The sequence below is a fragment of the Varanus komodoensis genome, unplaced genomic scaffold, assembly GCF_004798865.1.
Source record: "Varanus komodoensis strain SLA01 unplaced genomic scaffold, ASM479886v1 scaffold11, whole genome shotgun sequence".
In the NCBI taxonomy this organism is placed as follows: Eukaryota; Metazoa; Chordata; class Lepidosauria; order Squamata; family Varanidae; genus Varanus; species Varanus komodoensis.
Window position 1 is genome coordinate 23,498,750 of NW_025335317.1, and position 22,071 is coordinate 23,520,820.

The window sequence follows — 22,071 nt, forward strand, 5'->3', positions numbered from 1 at the left end:
GGAGAAATTGGTCACAACCCTTTACTGAGTGATAACCCTTCACACACCTACGTGTTGTTAGTGTTTATCCTAGGGATGGCAGCTGGAATTAGTTTTTGGCTTAGATGGTATAATTATTTCTAATTGATAAGCAGTGCCAACTACGTAATATGCAGAGTTACATTTTGCTTAAAATTAATAGTACTCAAGAAGGTCCTTATGTTTTCCTTCATACCCAGGGCAATGCCTCTTTTATCCTGCTTCGATACAGGGTATAATTTTTGGTCTTCAAAACTGTTTCACTGATGTACACATTTAAAAGGATTTGTATTTCTTTGACTGCCCTTCCTTGTTTCATAAACACACCCTTTATTTTTCTTCCGGGACTCATGATTAGGAAGGAGAGTCTTTGTTCTTTCAGTGCTGAAGCTACTGTGCTAAACAATTTTGTTTGATTTTCCTCCCTGTTTATTTAAGCTCTAGCAATTTCTTCATTAGGCAGAGCATAACATGACTGATTTTTGAGCGAATTAAAATGTTTGCAGAGTTTAAGACACTTTGGAGAGTTGATGGCTAGAAGGATCCAACTGGATCCATTTTGGCATGCTCATTGTGGGCTGAAGTGCTATTTCTGTTACCTTGTGTGGAATTCTGATGAACCCGGTCTTGTTTGCCTCACACCAGGAGCCTTTTAATGCCATGACAGGGTTCTTTGCAATGAATAACACATTGACATTTTACTTTCTTGAGGAAACATTTCATTTTTAATCCTTTGTTGTGGTTTGTGCTTTGAGGTTGGAACATTTTGTTCATTGCCTAGATGAAGCTTCCCATTTCAGCACATTGCAAAGGTGTACCTCTACATTTACTCAAGACCAACTAATTAAAAGAGAAAAGATTTACACAAAAATTACACAAATTTCTTGCACTTAAGAAAAGTGGTGAACAGGGAACAACTTCTTCAATGTGCTTTTTGTGCACTTTGGAGTGGCTGTCACTAGTTGTCTCCTTGGATTTATCTCCAATAAAAGGGGAGAAAGTGGGGGAAAGCTGCATTGATGACAAAGTCAATTCAATATCATGCTTGGGCAAAGATGAGACAGTTGCCTCTGGCAGTGGTCCTGGTGAGCTCAGCAGAAATAGCAAGAGGGATTTGCCACTCTTTCTAAGAGGATCACTCACCACTCCATGTTTGGGTGACATGGCATTCACCATGGGGACGACCCCTAAGAGAAGTGGTAAATTGGCAGTATGGCTTATTGTCCACAAACAAGCCACCTACAGGATGTGATCCAGGTTTATCTGACACAGCAACCCACTGTGGCTAGTTTATAGCCAGTCTCCTTTGCATTTGACAAACCCTATCCTTTACTTACCCTCCCTATAAATATTCCTTTTATTGACATATTTTTCAAATAATTTTTATTTATGTATACATGAATGTATAATTTATTTATAGGCCACCTATAACTGCCAAAGCCTTCCTAGGCAGCTACAAGAATTGTTCTTCACATTAGAGAGGCAAACATGAATAAAGATTGGGGATTTTGTTGTTGTATTCCCCCCCTCCCACCCCTACTGTTCAACAGACCCCCTCCCCCAATCTGAGCTGACAGAAGTGTCCTCACAATGCTGGGGTCCCCCAAGCAGTCCTGGGGGATATTAATATCCACACCAAATGCACTTTATCCAAGTCAGCTCAGGATTCCATGGGCCCCTTGATAGCCATGGGACTTTCCCGACATGTCACTGAGCCAACACATGTAGCAGGCAGGACATGTTCTATGTATGTTGTTTCCATCTCACCGTGGAGCTAGTGACCTAAAGATCTGCGGGGAGGCACAGAATCTCTCCCTTCAACCAATCACTGCCTATTGAAGTTTAGACTAACAGTGATTTTTCCCTTCTGCAAGGGGGAAAGGTCTATTAAGACAGATCTGGATAGTTTCCAGGTGGCCCTTGGGGATTTTCTGGCTGCTCAGGCTGGAAATTCTGTCAAATGCCTGGTCTATCTCTGGAATGCAGAAATGACCCAGGCAGTGGTCATTATCATTCCTGAATATCCTGTAGGAAAAAGCTGTAGGAAAGCTTTTTACAGCTCCATGGTGTACGCAGGGGCTGACAGAGATAAACCAATTAGAAGACCACTGGAGTACAGATTAGGGGAAAGTCCTAGCCCCTTATATGCCTCTAATCAGATATTTTTAGAGGCAGTGAGGAAGGCAAAGAATCAACATCTTACTGTCTCTGTTCAGTCTATTCTATGCTGCTCAATAGAGCTTTGCAGGGTTGTCCAGGAACTGAATCCAAGTACATCTTAGGCCTATCTGAGGTCTGTTGTAATATATTTCCTAGGCACTTCCAGGTAAAATTGCTTGCATGCATTAGGACTTATTTCCATTTTATGGCAGTTGCATCAGGGAAAGTACCTAGCCTGGTCAAGTTTTTTGGGAGGAGTTCCAGCTGATGCAGTTTGAGGATGCTCACAAAAAGCTTGCACAGGTTTATGCAACCACATCCATATTGGATCCTTGCTCTTCTCGGCTTTTAAAAGCTAGCAGGGAGGGAGTGGCCAGGGAGGTGGGCCAGGGAGGTGGGCCAAGGAGGTGGTCAATGCCTCTTTACAAGACATATTGGTTCCCTGCACTCTGAAAGACTTGAAGCCACTCCTCAAAAAGTTCCTCTCTGGACCCAGAAAATCCTAGTAACTATGTTGACGTTTTATTTTCTTGAGGAAACATTGCATTTTTAATCCCTTGTTTTGGTTTGTGCTTTGAGCTTAGAACATTTTGTACACTTAGATGTAAGAAGTGGAATATCTGGTCCACTTCCTGGGAAAAGGTCCCTGAGCAGGTGGTGACCAACCTGGATCCATCTCAGTCACACCTTTTTTTTGGCACAGAAAGAGTTTTGATCATCCTGTATGATTACCTAAATTGGGGAAGGGGAATCTGACCCTGTTGATACTCCTGGAGCTCTTAGCAGCTTTCAGTACCGTGGCAACCTTCTGGGGCAACAGTCTGAAGTGGGGGTAAGGGACATTGCTTTCCATTGGCTTTGCTCCTCCTGGATGGTTGGCTTCCAGAGTGCTCCTTAGAACATTGCTTGGCTTTGTCTTGTGTCCACATTTATTCAGCATCTACACAAAAGCACTGAGTAGGGTTATCCAGAATTTTGCATTACATTACCATCAGAATGTTGACAATGCAGTTCTACTCCCTTTTCATCTTTTACTGATGAGGCTGCAGGGGCCTAACTGTGAGAAAGCACTGGGAGAGGGCTAGCAAATTCAAGCTCAATGCAAAGAACACTAGGATGTTGTTACCAGGTGGTTCCTCTGACTGAGGAGTGTTCAACCTGATCTGGATGGAGCTGCACTTCCCTTGAAGGAGCACATTCATAGCTGGAGTGGGGTCCTTCTGGAGCCATCTTTGTCCCCTGTGGCATTTAAGAGCTCAAAATAGTGCATGGGGTAGTGGCAGCTGTTTTAGGAGGCTGAGCTGGATGAACTGGTCATATTTTTAAAATGTTGAACTTCAGTTTTAAATTTGTTATGTTTTACTGCCATTTATATTTTATACTGTATTTTATATTTACTAATGTTTAGGATTGGAAAGATTTGGCTATCAGGCTGTACAGAAATAAAATTCTTTTTTCTTCTTCTTCATCATCATCATGTGGCATGTTCTGACTATCTTCCTCCTACCAACAGCACTTTCCAAACTCTCTCAAGGCAGCTTCCGACACAGAGCACTATCCACCAATGCTGTGTAAAGCTGCACTTGGCCAACTATCAAAAACCAGTAAAAGCACTTACGGCAACTGAACTTACCTGGATGACTAGAAATAATTCAGACTCCACACTGAGTTTCTTCTGTTCTGGTCTTTAAAATTTCTCATTCCATCATGGTTTCCATTTATATTCTTGATTGTGGTCATCATTCCTCCAAGTCTCTTCCATGCAAACATTCCTTACCCTTAAACGACTTGGAATGTCTTCCCAGAGATGTCTCTTCCCTCTCTCTCCACTTTCAAGCTGCCCTCTAAATTGGTTTAGTTAGATTAACCCTTAGTCCCAATCCACAAGTGAAAGGAAGCCTCAGTATGTATGTATGTATGTATGTGGGATTGCATTTGCCCCTGTCCATCCCTTACCTTTCTACTTCAGTTGTACATGAATTCAAGGCAAGCACCCATTCTTTTTGCTTGTGCCAATTCTAAGAAGTAGTGCACGGATGGGGCCCAATTGGTACTGGCCATAGGGCTCCATAGGGCAGCAAGGCTTGTACCAGTATACACTCACTTTATTTAAAGATCCCAAGTTTCATATGGTTGGAAACGAGATGGCAGTTTATCTCACACAATGAAGCTGTTCCTTGTGTGTCCCACTGGAAGAAGCAACGATCATGCACTACGAAGAGTCCATGCAGTCAGGATTTAATTTGCATGCTTTTCTAACAGCAATATTTCATCTGCTATTAATAAGCCATGGTAGCTTGTCTTCCCCCTCATGCGTGCCTGGGAAGAGGACCAGCACAGCTACTCTCAGCAGCGTACAGCGTGAACTTGGTGGTGGTAGCTTGCTCCCACACTTACCAAGTCAGCTAAACAAGCTGCACTGACTAAGGCAAGGATGCTAATCTTTTCAACATGTGCGGCACAGCAAACAAGCCACATGGCTTCCTTGCCCAAGTCAAGAAAGTGTGAACTGAGCAATTGGTGAAGAGGCAGACAATTATTGCTACAGGACCAGTGACTTCAGACTAGTTATGAAGAGGCATGTGGGGAGGAGGGGGGTCAAGCAGAAGAGGCACAAATCACCTATGAAATGCAGGAGCTGCGGGGGCCGGTGTGTGGATAGCCAGTTTCTTGTTGGGGCTGGTGGTACATTAGATCTAGTGCTCAGAGCAGTATTCATACTCTTCTGATCCACAATCCACTCTTCCATCTTTTGCCTTTTCAAACAGAAAGAAAAAGGAAAATATGGTTGCGCCCATAACATAATTGTGGACAACCTGTATGTCCATCTTCCATCATCCCTAACCACTTCCCATGCTAAGCTGGGGGTAATGGAATTAGAGTCCAACATCTGGAAGGGCACGAATTGTATCCCTGATTTAGGAAAACATGGTTTTCTGAAATTAGGTTACTTTAAACAAAATGATGATTATTCACATACTTTTGTATTTGGTTGTTTCTATCCCAGCAAAATCTAAGGGGCACATCATATAATGATTGTATGACTAACTCTACATTTCTAGAACTGTAGAATTTTAATTTAGTCAAACATTTAACCAGTCCAGTCAGTCCTATATCATCTTCACTTGCTACCGATTGAAGTCTGGGCCCAATTTACATTGCTGACTTTGACATATAAAGCCCTAAATATGGGCTAGATATCTGAAGAAACGTCTCTTTCCATACGCACCTGCTCGAACTATGAGATTTAACACTGAGGTCCAGAAGCCTCCCCAGAAAGAGGTTAGAAGAGTAGCTACCCAGGGAAGGGTCTTTTCTGTGGCAGAGCCCCAGCTATGGAATGTGACCCCCAAAGAGGTGCGCTTGGTGCCAACACTTTGCTCATTTTGGTGCCATGCCCAAACCTTTGTATTTACCCAGTATTTCAATGGTAGAATGATTTCTACTATAAAATACAGAACTGTTTTTACTGTATGTTTTTAATATATTGAAATTACATTTTATCTAATCTGTTGTTATGGTTTTGGTCTTTTGATAGCTGACCAGAGATCCGCTTTGGATATAGATGGGATTATTTTTTAAATAAATAAATTTAGATCCACATTTTAAAGTGAACACTAATACAATGAGCAACAAGACAAAAAGACAGAGTCACAGATGCCATTTAACATGAAAAGGAGACTATTTGTTTAAAAGCCATTTTTTATTTTCCTTCACCATTATTGTTTTACAATACAAATTTCACCTTTTTGAACACACAAAAAACCCTACAGAAGATAACTCTGCTTCACGTAAAATACAGAATGAATATATATATTTATAGATATATAGATATATATATGCTTCTTCATTCTTAAAAAACTATTTTGTTCAGCACATTGGCAAGTATAGGATAGAATACTTCCCCCCAAACACAATATGTATGGCAGGACTGAAATTTTAGAGATACATGCAGTTTCTGCACAATTTTATTTTAAAGAGCTCAATTATTTTTTTCAACAATATTTTCATTCAGGGATGAGACATTTTTATAGTTTGATTTTTGAGTTGCTGATCATTTAAAAAAATCTTATAAAAAGGAAGTCATGGCTGGTTTCTTGCTATAGTTAAAATCCATGTATGAAGTAGACAATAAAATAATTTAAGAAGCAAATTTCACTTTAACCTGCCCACAATGTGTGAAGACTTGATTATCATATTTGGTTTTTCCACTGCCTCAGTCATCTGAACATTGCAAGCAGATTTCCAGTTTAATTTAGATATAAAATCAAAGTTTAGTAATGTGTACAATACATATAACCTTGGTTTCATGGAATACTTTATTTTAAATAAAAAAAATTTAAAGACTGCCTACTGACCATACTATCAAGACAAGAAAGGCACTAGAAACAGACAAATCTCTCTCCCAAGAAGCATTTTTTATTTTAACTCATTTCTCTGACATGTAAAAATCTTTTTAGATTTTATTTTTACGCATATCATTTTGAAAAATAAAGTTAGGAAATACTTAGAAAATCACTTTACAACAGAATTATTTTTTGCACCATTTGACACTGTCACTGCAGATTTACAAAATCAAAGTTTACCAAACCTTTCTGTGTCTATCATTTGTAGATTCAGTGAAACAGGTAGAAAGATTCCTGTATATTATCCCAGTCAGGTATTTAGAAACCTTCATATAGACATTTGCTAGAAAATGGCTTACAGCCCAATCTTTGGGGCAAGAGATATGAAAATTATGTTTTCCCAAGAAAATAATATGCTTTATTCCCAGACGAGACTGGAAAGACCAGAACTTATGATATAAAAGCCTTTTTTGTTTATGCTGTTGCATCATATACAAAGAAACATGGTGATGAGCAATGCAAATCCAAAACCTATTAACAAGAAATGTGTACAGTGCATGATAATTTACCATTTCTTTATTGTTGTCCATCGCAGATCCTTTGGAGAGAGAAAAATATCACAGTGCTAACCAGGTAAGAGAATAGATTTAAGTCAAGGTAACAGTTAAAAGGTAGAGGAAAGGAACAGTTCAGTTTTTATGGCATCTCATCTTGGGGAGTTTTTAGCACTTTTGGAGGGTTCTCTTGCCATTTCCTTTTTGTAGCTGTTATGTATCATTCACAAATCTGCTGTATTTAGATGCTGTTGAATCTATCAATCTGCTATATCTACCTAGATGCAGTGCTTGCCAGGAAAACGGCCAATGATAGGAACATGGTACAATGCCTCGGACATTCTTTTCAAAGTACTGGAAGGGCCTGTACCACCACACCCGTGCAAGAAGGTTCGTCTGGGAAGCTTCCTTTAGCACCTACAAGAGAGAATATTTACAAATAAAATTTCAGGAAAGAAACTACACACACTCACGAAGCCATCAATATGCACCAGCCACTTCGTATTCGAATGTGAGCTGAATGGTAGTGCCTGATCCTAGACTTTTAAAGTGTCTAAACAGGCTGACTCACATACTCACAGAAATGCATTTATTCTTCATTGATCAGTAAGGCTTTCCTATGAATCTAGCATGGCTGGTGAAGATCCACACAACTTGTGCTGCAAACATAGTCTTAATATTCACTCGTATGTACTGTAAGCACAGAACTGTTTTCTCATTCCTGACTTCTAGCCAAGCAGATCAGAGGAAGCAGCCCAAACTGGTCAAGGAACTCTGAAACACAAGCAGCCAAGCTCCAGGAGACTGAGAAGACAGGGAGCACAAACAGGAGTTTGGCAAGAAGGCCCCTAACTTTTTTCTTCCCTCCCCGCTTAGATTTTCCCCCTTTGTTTTCTTCCTTGTAATACACCCCTATTTCTCGTAGGACTGTGCTGTTAACCTTTTGGGAAGACAGGAGGAAGTATTGGTTATTAAAACAGGTCTGGCAAGCTAGAATAAAAAGATAGCAGAAACAATAGACCAAGAACACCTGGGCACATTTAGCCTCGAGAAGAGAAGACTGAGGGGAGAGATGATCACACTCTACAAGTAATTGTAAGGCTGTCACAAAAAGGAAGGACAGGCTCTCTTCTTGAACATCCCAGAGTGAAGGATATGGAATAATGGGATCAAGTTACAGGAAGCCAGATTCCAGCTAGATATCAGGAAAAAAATCCTGATTGTTAGAGCAGTGTGACAATGAAACCAATTACCTAGAGAGGGTGTGGGCTGTCTCCCACTGGAGGCTTTCAAGATGCAACTGGACAGCCGTCTGAGAGGGATGGTTTAACTTGATGTCCCACATTGAGCAGGCACCTGGACCAGTTACCCTCTGGCCACTTCCAACCCTAATATTCTATAATTCTATGACTGTACCACATGAAACAGTCTACATATTGCTGGGAGTATAATAGTTATTTCTCTCTGTTTGCAGCATACTGAATGTGTAACTGACTACAGACCCAAACAAACCCTCACTGACCTTTTAGAGTCTTTTTGTATAAACAAGGGTGGCTGCATATGTCACATATCCTACTTACACATTTTGAAAGGTTAGTGAGAAGGAAAGTCTTGAATATTTTTCCAACACAGGAGATCTATGTGCTCCCAAGGTAAGCTGAATTAATACATCTTGCCACAGAAATGATGCTCCTGGTTCTCTTGCATACATCACATCAGAAGCATTGAAAGAGAGCCCCATTCTCTTCTCCCAATGTTTGCATTAAACAGAAAAGTGTTTCTAAATAAGTCTAAAGACATTTGACTGGCTTTGCAGCCAGGGCACCTTTTCTCATACAGAAAAAAACAAGAAATAATGTTGTCACTCCCACAGCACCATTCCAATTTTCAGGGCAAACATATTCAAACATTTTAGTTGATTCCTACTTACATACATAGAAGTGATGCAACAAACAGCTTCATGGCTGGTGCTGCTTTATTTTACTAGTGTGGAGAATCCTACAATTTTCAAAACAAGTTTTGTCCTCTGTTTCACAAAGGCAAGAAATGAAGATGCACAAGAGATGGAGCTATCTAAAATGTCCATTACAGTGGATTGGAATTGGTCACCTTAAACTCCCATTAGGGAGGAGGGAAACAGTGACTCACTTGTTGATTGGCCATTGTGTGATACCACCAGAAAAGTCTTGTAGTGATGTAGTAAGCCACCACCACATCGACAGTATAGTGGTCATGAGCCAAGAGAATACAGAACATTCCAATGATGCTGAGAGCCCAGCAAATCCAGTGGTACCACCAGAGTCGCCGAGGGGAATCTGAAATCAAGGGAAAACACAAGGTCTCATGCATGAACTCCATACAAATAGTACATTCTTCTTCACAAGCCTTGAAATGCTAGAAACTGCAAATTAAAAGTCTTTTAATGGAATAAACCTCAAGTGGACTAATGTGATTTGCAATATTACGGAAGGTTTAATAATATTAACCTCACAGGCTTCCGTGGCTTGAAAACCTGCCTAGCTGTAATTCCACTTGCAAATCCTCCCTAACTTCTGATGTTTTGTAAAGGAGTGTGACTGTTCAAATGAGATCAACTTAAAATGTAACCTCCTTGTTTATACTGTAAATTTAAAAAATTCAGAACTAATACTAACTAAAATAGTATTTTATAAGGGTCAAACTATAGCATAGATTTTGGCCATATATAATGTAAGTCTCCTCCATTTGCAAAGGCCCTTAAGAAGACAGGGGCAAAATTACAGAAGTGCCTGTTTATTTTGTGCCAATCTGCTCAACACTGTCATTTTTTACATTTCTGACTAGTGCAAGCAATCCCTGAGGAAGGTGTTTTTTTGCTGCTTTCCAACTCCGTTTCCTTTTGCCTTGTGTCCTATACATTGCTGAGCACAAAGACTAGCTTATTATTGAACTTTATCAGCTACTCTGGAGTCTTTTTTTGACTGGGTAGCAGGTTACAATGCTGTCAATAAATAAATAAAATGAATTATGCAGGTTGTGGAGAAAGTGGATAGAGAGATTCCCCCCCCCCCCCATAATACTAGAACCTAGGGTCAACCCTTGAAGCTGGGAGCTTCAGGAAAGAATCTTCCAGGGCTACGGAGTAGGAGGGGACCACAGGAATGAATAATTGCCCCCTTCCAGTTCTACTGATGGTGGACAGACATCACTGTTTTGCAATAAATTACAAATGAAAGAAGTATTGATTGATAGGTTTGATCAATCAATTCAGCAGCTGGTTTACAAACTACATATATTAAAGTTGTGCAGAATACAGCTCAGCAGAGCACATCATGACAACAGGAACTGAAGCTGTAGGCCAGTGTGTGACTGCAGGGTCTCCTACTTTCGCCCATTGTCAGTTGTAAAATCGCTTTTTGCATGATTCTTGATGCAGATTAGATGTGACTGAACAAACCATATCATGTCAGTTTAACATTTTTTCAACATTTCATCAGAAAGGCTTTTCTTTGGAAAATATATCACAGAACTGCAGTTCTGAAGCCCAGCAAATAAAAATGATGAAAATGAGATGCTCTTTTTTTCTATCTATGTTGTACGAGGTTGCTTCTCACTAGCGGTGCTGACCACATCGTAACATTTACAGCATGACAACAGAGTGGAGAAGTAATGTTTGTGGGTTAGAAAAAGGCTCAAATAGATAACCCTGTACAGTTTTCTTAGAAAACCAGGAAGCAAAAAGAGTTGTCACCAATAGGTATGAGTTCATTTTGTCATTCAATATTTATATCCTACAGTGTATTTTTCAAGAGAGGGGTAGGAGCAAAGTATTTTACCATGAAGTCTCACATGAACTAACACACATCATGCAGTGTGGTACAGAGAAAGTACAGAGTACTTACACTCTTTGATAAATAAGTATGTAAGTGTTAACATCACGGTGTGGCCACTGTACAGGTAGTCACCACACATATCATGTGCCCCTGTGATAGAGAGTCCGCCTCCGGCAAGGAGCTTCATTATCCTCCTCATGTGCGATTCCCAGTCTCCAAAGAGCTGATGGAAACAGAAGAGGGGAGGGAAGAGAAATCGGGACATGACTTCGCATTGGAGTACAAAAGGCTTGAGTTATCTTATGAAAAACACTTCCTTTCAGAACATGGCACTGGGGGAAATCTTATTAGCTACTAACAATTCTTCCTTGCAGCAGTCAATTAAAAATACTATTTTTCTTTAAAAAAAACATGCACAGCCCTAAATAGACTACTCCACAGTCATGGGAAGGATTATTAGCCTAAATATCATCACCTTACTCATTCGTTTTTATTGAAATCATTGCAGATACAAACAGAGAAGCCAAAGCAAGTAACTTGCTTAGCATAATCTTTTGCTTTCTTTTATTACCCAGATTATCCCAATAAATCTGAATCATTTTGTCATTCAATATTTGTATCCTATAATGTATTTTTCAAGAGAGAGGTAGGAGCAAAGTATTTTACCATAAAATCTCACATTAACTAACATACATCATGCAGTGTGGTACGTTATCCTCCTCATGTGCGATTCCCATCCTCCAAGATAAGGTAAGGTAAGGTAAGGTAAGGCTCACCTTACCGCAGCATATTGATTTATTTAAAGAAATTAGAAATGGTTGAAATGTGTATGATCCTTTTTGGATGCTAAACCCTAAATGCATCCTGAATTCCAGGCCAGATATAGAAAGAAAATTTCTCATTCACACATGCAGTTTTGCCCACATTCTGACTTTACACAATGAAGAAATTATCAACTGTCAAGGCCACAATGGACTTGGATGTGGTGGAGACGTACTGGGAAGACTCTAATGAGGCTCTTGGATTCTTGCCAATTCTTTCATGCCCTGCTGCTTCTATTAAGCAAGTGGTGTGTCCTGCCAATTCCATTGTGTGAGCAGGAACCACTGTTTGCATAGCAGCGTTTTAGCACTTCCCAGAAGACCTGAAACTAGTGAAAACTCTTAATCTTCCTTCTACAAGGGATGGATCTCACTTGTGGATGGTGATTGGCAGGACATAAAGAAACTCATGCTGATGTAAGCACCCTCTTGGATTCAGCTCCTTAGTCAGAGAGAAGGGAAGGGGGTCATTATAGTATGTTCCATAGTTATTTGGCTTCTATGGCTTCAAACATCAGTAGTTCACTAGCCCCTGTAGAAGTTTTGGTCAGTTTTGGAAGTTCTAAGGAACAGTGCCACTCATCTGACATCTCAATATAAATTGCCTACATCTGAGCAATGAAATTTCCTTACATATGGACAGAGCAGTTATACAGCAAGTGAGAATTACAAAATATGATACAGGATTGGTAAGGGAAGTGCAATACACTGTAGTTCCTCAGTTATCAGCTGAGATATTCAGAGATCTGATGTGACCACAAGCTTTCAGGGTTGGGTTAACTCCCGAAGTCCACATATCAGGGACTGATCTACTAAACTTCAGCTATTTGGACTAAGAATCATGAGTTTGCTCTTTACAATGCATTTGGGATTTGTTTGGGCTTCTGAAATTGCAATTCTCACTGTTGTAACTTTAAAGACAAAGCAAAAAACCTTCCTTTGTAACCACAAAACTAGATAATTTTCAGGTGCCTCAACTCAGCTCTATCTTACAGTCATGTCTATGATGATATTTTACAGAAGACAATGTCACGGCTATCAGAGCTAATAACATTAGCGTGATTAAGAAACATTTAAAACCTGGATTTCTGGGGAGAGGAGAAAGACTAACGTTCAACAATGTTCACTACTTTGGAGAAAATCTGTTCTGCTTTTGCTTATTCCTCTGCACAATACAGAATGGTTTATAAGCACTAGTAGCATATTGTGGAGTCATCAAAAAAGGGATAGGGATTCTTTGTAGAAGAACAGATGTTTTACATTCCATTTTGTACTTTCCATCTATAATACACAAGTGCTGGAATGTAGTCAAGAAACCAATAGCAACAATGGAAGAGCTACTTCCCCACAAATATTGTGACTTCAAATTGTTCCAACCGAGGCAGCAGGGCTTCACAAAAGAGGTCAAGCCGGCTAGACATGGGCCACTCACTACCTGTGCACCATCTCATAGTGCAGCTGCACGGATGCTGCAAAATTAAGCACCTTGGGTCTCTCTCCCGACCCCTCTGCACACTAGTTCCACAAGAAACATTCTCTTTTGAATTAGCATGAACGCAAATGGTTGCCAGAACTTCCTGCAGTGTTTGTCTCTTGATGCCAAAAGCTACTTTGGGATGTAAAGTGGCCAGTTACTGGAGTAACTGCCACTGCGACTCTTAAATGTCCCTTCCCCTGTCTTCTCCCTTTGGTTAGGTGGAAAATTAGGAGCCACAAGATTTATAAAACTCTGACTACACATGTAACAGAGACTGTCTGAGAAAATAGCCCATTATAGCAATAATGAAGGCTATTATTCTTTGCCGCCACTGTGTCTGCTCACTATCATATAGCAAAGAAACTGAACTGCAAATGGAATCTTTAGGCTCATCCTATTACAGTGGCAAAGCTATGACATGTTTGTGAGATACTGTGCAGAAAACCTTGCTTGCATTTGTAGCATCTAGGATGCTACAGGTAGAACAGGGTCCATGCCAGAGATGTCAATAATAATGCCTTGTAATGGTTGCTCGCTACTTCAGATTCTGGTCTCTCCAGCTTTGCAAAAATCAGCAGCAGGCGGAGGAGACCTCCCTCTACATAATAGGAAAGTAACCATCCAGACTGATTGCCACAATAACTCTGTCAATTACTATCCAATTGTTTATGTTCTTTTTAGAGAAGGCAACCAGATGATTATAACTCAACTGCTGGTCTCCCTGAATTGCACATGTTGTTGTTGTTGTTGCCATTTAACTATTTCAGTACCATGTTTCAGGATACAAATCTTTCTATGGCAGTGTAAAAATAGATTTTTTAAAAAGCATAATGAATCATAAATCAACACACACAGGACCACAACCGATGACTCATGGTTTGGAGGGAAGAGGAGCCAGTCTGGGGGATGAAGTAGGTGCTGAGATATTCTTAGCTCCCTCCCCACCTCTCCGTGAACCTTTCCCAAATGGCAATCGGCGGTACTCCAGGGGGCACTCTAGCAGGAGCAAGCCTTGAACTGTGTCCCTTGCTCTTCTCTTCCTACAGAGCAGCTGGTGATAGATGTCTCTCAGGGACAGGAATACCTTTTTTCTAGCTTTCTGGTCCATGTTTTGGCCTGTTCACAGAGCATAGGTAGTATACATGCTTCTGGTCAGACACCAGTCTGTTAATTTACCAATTAACAGTAATACAGCCCTGTTGGGCTAACTTTCAGTAGTTTTGAACATGTCAAACCATAGCAAAAAGCTCTTGGTTCCATTCTTTTCAAATATAGCAATGCTAGACTCTTGTTTATACTAAAGGCACAGAAACTTTGGTCTGTAGGTCAAATCCAGCTTACCTGAGTTCCACAGAAGGGCAGGACTCCCTTCCCCTTGAGCTCCCTTTCCTTCTAACCTCCAATCATTTAGAAGTTTCTCAGATTTTGTGCATCTCCCTGCCCTGCCCACATCTAAAAGGTTGAAATACTTCTCCTAAGAAGTATTTAGTTGTAGTAAGAAAATTGTATTAAGATATACTGGTATTTTGACCCCACCCCTTTTCTTTTACCCCCAGCCCACTAATGGAATGTGTTTCAAAATATCTTCTCCAAAACTGAAATCAGTCCTTGGGCTAGTCCCTAATCTGCACCACAGGAGCTGACATGTCATGCAGATGAGTCTGGCGTGGCTATGATCTCCTGTTAGCAAGGCTGGAGGGGACATGAGACTGATTCCACTGTTATCAGACTGCTTTCAGACTGAAAGACTTTACACGATCTTCTGTTAGATTGTTCAGTGAACCGGAGTTTTACTGGTGCCACTCAATTCAATTCTGTGACCCTGTTCATTAACTAACACTAAGGTTGAGAGCAACAGGCAATTCTGTGATAGAATTTTTGCCACTTTGCCTTGGAAAGCAATTCTTAAGTCACTCTGACTAAACTGTTCATAATACTGGAACAGCTCAGGACAGGGCAAGGGTAGAGAAAAGGATGTCAGATGATGATAGGAATAGGAAAAATAATTACCTTTGGAGAGCAGTTGAAATGCATGCCAGGTACTGGGAGTGTAGTTACATACATTGTAATACACCGATACAAGTACAGTGTGCCAACTATGCAAAAAAATCTTCTGATTATAATAGACCTGGAGGGGAAAAAAAGGGGAGGGGAAAATGTGTTTTAAGATAAAATGAGTGTGACTCTAGATGCCCACCTATGTGTTCTAGGACACTATATTATCCTTTTTTTTATTTAACAAGTCATTCCCACCTAAAGGAAACCAAACAGACCAAGATGTTCAAAATGACAGTGTCAGTGTTAATCCTATGAACAGAATACCAGACCCTTGAGACCACTGGTATATGTGAAAGCCAGTCTCTTTCCCTCCCTAGACATTGGAGAACAGAATACCAGACAGAGCTATGCCAGCAGGAGCAGACTCCAGGACAAGGTATGCCCTGCAATCTGGAATGAGACCTTCCTGGCTCTCATTCTAGACACTGATTTAAGAGGTAGAGAGCAACTACAGCCCCCTCTCTGATGAGGCCTCTGAATAAAGCTTTACTTTTACTTATATAAGTGAATAGCTATCATTCATTCCTTCTCAGAAAGTTTTCATTTCTCCAGTACAATGGGAACCATTTATTTCTAGGGCAGAAAGAGGCTGAAAATATTAAGCAGGACTAATTATATCATGACAAAATCTGCTCCTATTCTGACACTAATATTATCAGACATCTTACAGAACTTTCACTTTTTCTGACAGAATGTAAAAGAACGTGTTCATGTCATGGGAGAAAATAAAAATATATAGGGTCACATCCAATGCATGCTCCCATTACCCATTGACATAGCAGAAGCAGACTCTAGCGTAATATCCAGTGTAAGCTGGTACTATGTCAATAGTATAAGCAAGCAGCAGTATCAGATACTACCCACTGTCTTACTGATTGGCACTTCCCTTATTCTTTCATGACATACTCAGTATTAAGAGTAGGTGACCAGTAAATTGTATGACTTCATTCTAGGTCTCCTAATATCTATCCTAACTAGTCTGAAACATCAGGCAAACAATCTTAAATATTAAATGTTACTTCCTCCTTCACATACATTAGGAAAATATGTTTTGATTTAATTTGCACTCTCAGAAGACAAGGTTCCAGATTAAGAACAGAAGCATTGGTAACCAAGTGTTGTTATAATTCTCCCCCAACCCACCAATAAAATTCATAACAATCAGGCTTTTTAAAAGCCTGTAAAGAATTTAAAAAATAAATACATCTAGGGAAGTAAAAAGGAGTAATTCCCAAGGATGAGTTGGATCTGGGCAAGCTGAATCATATTTGGGAGAAGATCACTGAAAAAATGATGCTCACATAAGGTGCTAATGATGACATTGTTGTTGTTTGTTGCAAACTCATGCATGACCCATCACGACCCCATGGACAAAGCCCTAAATGGTTTAGGGTCTGGCTATCTAAGGGACAATCTCCTTCCGTATCAGCCTGCCCAAACCTTAAGATCATCTGCAGAGGTCCTCCTCCAAAAAGTGATGAGGAGGGCAAGTATGAGGAGGAAGGCCTGTTCTGCTACAGCGCTTCCATTATGGACCTTGCTCCCCAGAGAGATCCACCAGGTCAAGACCTTTTCATTTAACTGGTTTTTTAATTGTAAATTGGTATCAGCACGACTCTGCGACTAAACAAAAAAATCTTGAGATTTTTTTTTTAATGAAGGACAGTATATAAAAAGTTTAAACAAAGGGTTGAATCTCCCCCTCCCTTTTAACTTTTTTTAGACAGAAAAAAAAAAACATAAATACAATCACAACAATAATAATATAACGTAACAGAAACACAATAATTAAAAAAGAATAAATGAAAGAGTGCACCCACTACCCTGGAGACCAATACTACCATCATACACATACTATAACAATTAATAATATATACTTCAATTATACCCACATCCCCTCCAGAAATTGATATAATTTTGATTGGGTTGGCCTTTGCCTTCTATCAGTACTGCTTTTACAAAATCTTCCCAAATTTCATTATATTCATTTGCTTTCATTAACCCTTTTTAATTTTTATTTCTGTTGTCAGTTTATCATTAATTACCATATTCCATATTTCATTATACCATTCATGCCTTTGTAAAACCCAATTCTGTTTCCAATATTTAACAATCACTAGCCTAACTGCCATTATCATACTTACAATCAATTCTTTCTTAGCTTTATTTGTATCTTGTTTTTCTATCAACAGTAATAACACCATTCTTGGTGACATTTCTAAATCTGTATCTAAAATTTCTCCAATTTCCTTAAATACCATAATCCAAATCTTTGTATATTTTCACAATCCCACCACATATGTTTATAAGTTCCAATCTCTTTACCACATCTCCAACATATATTAGAATATTTATCATCAATTTGATTTAACTTAACTGATATTAAATACCATCTCCATATCACCTTGTATCCATGCTCTTTAATTCTAACTGACATATTCTTATATATTCTTCTATTCCAAATATTCTTCCAATCCTTGTCTTTTATCTCACCTACATCCATTTCCCAAACTGATTTTTAACTTTTTGTCTGATCCCCTAACTCCATTAATATCCTGTAGATTTTGGCAATTCTTCCTTGTGTATTCTTGTGGGACCTTCCCAGAGAGGTCCGCCTGGCGCCATCGTTATTTGCTTTTCGGCGCCAGGCAAAGACCTTTTTATTTAAACGTTATTTTAATTGTTAATATTATTTATTTATTTATTTTATTCTTTGGCCAGGAAAACTTAATTTATACTGTTAAATTATATTGTTTTATATGATGTTATTTATTTATGTTTGTGAGCCACCCCGAGGCTTTGGCGAATGGGGCAGCATAGAAGTTCCCTAAATAAATAAATAAATAAATAAATAAATAAATAAATAAATAAATAAATATTCTTCCTCAGTCTTACATTCTTTTACAATCATTTCAAATTTTGTTAATTGTCTTTCTTCCTCTTTAAATTTGTCCTCCATCTTTATCCATTTTTCTAATTGAATTAAATTTAACCAATTTAATTTAACCTCTGGCAATATACTCCTTAATTGTATTATATTTTTATCTTATTTTTCCAATCTTCCCATTTATATATATGCTTATTTTTTAATTTATTAATCCAATCCTTTAATTCTATTTTTGGGAATTTCTCCATTTCAACCACTGGTGTGAATGGAAAAATTCCCAGGATTTCTGTTGCCTCCATTTTTCCCATACTTTCTGTTGCCTCCATTTTTCCCATACTACCATTGTATTTTTTAAAAAGGGATTTTGAATTTTCTTAATAATTTTTTTAATATCCTTTTAAAACTAAAATGACTCTAAACGATCGCCTATTTTCCTTAATTTTTTTTAATTCAATATCGCTCCATATTAATTCTTTATTTTGGGCTATAATATCTGGAACTATCTTTAATTGGTTTGCAACCCAATACTTTTTAACATCTGGAATGCCCAGTCCTCCGTTTTTTGGTGATTCATACCATAATACTTTACTTACTCTTGCTCTCTTCCCTCCATTACAATAGACCTCCAATAATTTCTGTATTTCCTTTAATTCTTGATCATAAAACCTGATTGGGATCATCCAAAACAAAAAATTAATCTTTGGCAGAATTTTCATTTTTGTTACTGCTATTCTTCCAAACTATGATAATTTTACCTTTTCCTATTATCTTTTATATCCTTCTTTAACTTTTCATAATTTTTCTTATCTCTTCTTCTATTTTAGTTTCCATGATTTCTTTATCCCCTTCTCAGATTTTACACTTTTAATTCTTTTCTATATATTTTTGGCTTTCATTCAAATCTATTTCATTTCCATTATATAATTTGTCAAAAAAACCTTTGAAAAATTAAACGTTTTTCTTTCGCCTTATTACATCTTTCCCCTTTTTCATTCTTTATTACTCCAATTATTATTATTATTATTTGCTTTTTTTACTTGTATGGATCTGGCCAGCATTTTGGAATTTTTATTACTAGGGAATTTCATAAAATCCCCTTTTCAAGTAAATTAGATTTCTTTGAACTTGTTCTATTTCAATAATTTGTATTTCTTTTCTTTTTGCTGCTAATTCTAACATAATTTTGTTTTCTCTACTTTTAATTTATTTTTCTATAATTCTTTGTTTCTTCTAGTCTCATTCTATGTTGCTCTTTTTTGTTTTTTTCTTTTCCAAATCATATGAATATTTTATTCCTAGCCCTCTTATCACTGCTTTCATTGTATCCCATGTTACACTTGTATTACTACCTCCTTTTTCATTTCTTATATTTAATTCTTTTTCCATTTTTAATAAAATCTTCTCATTTTTAAAAATCCTTAAATCTATCCTCCATCTATTTGCCTGTCTATAATCACATTTTATTCCATTTCCGCTGTTATCATTGCATGATCTGATATTTTAATTACTTTTATATCTGCATTGACTATCTTGGAAAATATTTCTGATGTTACAAATATATAACCTATTCTTGTGAAATGTTTTGGTCTATTTGAATAAAATGTATATCATTTCTGATTCCCATTTAACTCTCTCCAAACATCTTTAAATCTGTTTTCATTAATAAATCTACTTAAATCTGTATTTTTATATTTTATGTCTTTGATGGGTTAGATTTATCTTTTTCTTTGTCCATAACCATACTATAATCACCCACCATTATCACATATCCTCTTTTTAATTCTTCTATTTCTTTATATATCTTGCCATAAAACTCTCTTTGATTTGTATTAGGGACGTATATATTAGCTAACATCACTTCTTGTCCATAAATTAGACCTTGTATTATGAGAAATCTCCCCAAGTGGTTTCTTTTTATAACTTTTATTTTAAATTCACATCTTTTGGCAAAAATAATTGCAACACCTCTTGCTTTAGAAGTACCATATGATTTTTTGTATACGTCTGCCCAATATAATTTTAATTCACTTACACCATCTTCCTTTTGATGTGTTTCTTGTAAAAATATAATATCTGCTTTTTATTTATATAAAGATTTTTCAATTCTGGCTTGTTTATATCTTTCTCCCAAGCCATTTACATTCCACGACACAATCTTCAATGTTTTTCCCATTCTTTCAATACATTAAATGTTCTTTTTGGTCTCCATATGTGAAAAAATAAACCCAAAGGGTTGAATCTTATGTTAACTTTTCATTTCAATCTGAAAATCTAATCTGAGTAGAATTAAATTTGATACAACCCACAAATAGTTGTTTTAAGAAGAAAGCAATATTTTATAATCTGCCTATTAAAAATGAAATACATAAAAATAAAATGAATTAGTTGCTAAAATGGACAGAAATGTGACCAAAAGATAAATATAAGTTTACTTACTTGTACTTCAAGAGCAGCCACTGAATGAACCAGAGTCCTACAAGGATCAGCCCATTAATTTCACAGATAGAAAAGGCCCATTGCACTCGGCTAAAGTGATCAAAGAAAGCATCTGGTAGGGGTGGTTCCACCTCCTTGGGAGGCACACGTTCATGGACAACTGAGATTGTCACTGTTGTAAAGACTAAACAGCAAAGTGCATAAAGAAATGCCAGAAATGTCTTCTTCCATTCCATGGGGTACTGGGAACGCTCTGGCTCTGGCATGGGGATTTTTATCATTTCCTTCCTAAAACCATTTGGCATCCCATTGGGTTTTGTTTTGTCACTGAAACCATTTTCACTAGTGGGGGCCTCTGTACTGATGATCAAGTGGCCATTGGCATGCCCATTTTTATGTGCCTCAATGTGGTGCTCCATTTTTAAAGTTTCTATCATGTACAGTAGTCGGTGACCATTGTCCGAAGACACACGTGACAAAGGGGGCTTCTCAAAATTCTCCTTTGTTAGATTGATCAAGTCCCGTCCAGTGAAATGTTCCAGTGGCTCACAGTATTCTGGCATAGCAATCTCCAGCAACCAATCTGCCACCTCCTTAGGTGACCAGTGCACGACTTCTTTCATGTCAACAAAACACTGGCATGTACTCTTAATTTTCCCTTTGAGCCGGAGAGCTATCAGTATTTTTGCAGTACAGGAAGCCTCTCTTCAGCTTGCTCATCCTGTCTAAATCACAACAGAAACCAGTTTTGCAGGTTGATGCAGATCAGCTTCAAATTGTTTGGTGCAAATATCGTCATTTACCAGGTAGAAAGTGTTCACTTCATGTTGCATCTGCAGCTACCTTTCTAAAGTTAAGAGAAGAAAAGAGATGTAGTTAGGACTTCAAACACTGGTATTAACACATTGATCAATTTCTGTAGGAGGCCCCCTCTGCAGGCAGTATTTGCTCTGGTGCAACCAGATGCATTTGGCACACCTCAGTGATGCCTGCTCACTGCCCATTCAAACATCTGCTACAGTGCAGCAACAGGGAACCCAGTGTGCCCCACATGAGCAGAGCAATGCATGCACAAGTGTGCAGCCTGATTAGGTTTGCCTCTGGGACTGCTCACCCAGGGCCTCTCTCAATGGTGCCATCTGTGATATGTAGGCAAGGCAGATAGCCCAGCAATAAGCAAACACTGCTATCACTGAAGTCCAGGCTGAAGATGGAGACATCACTGCCTTCAGCATTTATTACCGCTGTTCCACTGTATGGCCAGTCCTGTCTGATATTGGGGCTCATTTCCACATTCATAAAAACAAACAGATTAAAGACGGCTCTTTCTTGTCACACAAAGGTGCTGCTCAGCACAACTGTGTAACTGGCCGTTTCTACCCCCGCTGCTTCAAGATCAATATTAAATGGTTTTATTGTACTCAAGCCAGCTAGTCTTTTGGCACAAGGAAAATGTTGCAAACATGATGGCAATGTATGCCAAGGAAAAGAAATAAAAAGAA

At 38.4% G+C, this 22,071-nt stretch overlaps 1 protein-coding gene across 5 annotated transcripts in view; it reads right to left on the reverse strand.

Annotated features, from left to right (window-relative positions):
* Positions 1-5,862: 5,862 nt before the first annotated feature.
* SGMS1 (sphingomyelin synthase 1) overlaps positions 5,863-22,071 on the reverse strand; it is an 83,113-nt gene continuing 66,904 nt past the window's right edge. For all 5 annotated transcript variants that reach the window (XM_044420589.1, XM_044420585.1, XM_044420586.1 and 2 more), the window contains 5 exons: positions 20,570-21,416; positions 15,199-15,316; positions 10,960-11,113; positions 9,227-9,393; positions 5,863-7,495 (listed from right to left, as the gene is read on the reverse strand). In XM_044420589.1, the coding sequence (XP_044276524.1) occupies positions 7,292-7,495; positions 9,227-9,393; positions 10,960-11,113; positions 15,199-15,316; positions 20,570-21,192 (1,266 nt within the window). In that variant the 5' untranslated portion in view covers positions 21,193-21,416 and the 3' untranslated portion in view covers positions 5,863-7,291. The remainder of the gene's footprint in view (positions 7,496-9,226; positions 9,394-10,959; positions 11,114-15,198; positions 15,317-20,569; positions 21,417-22,071) is intronic.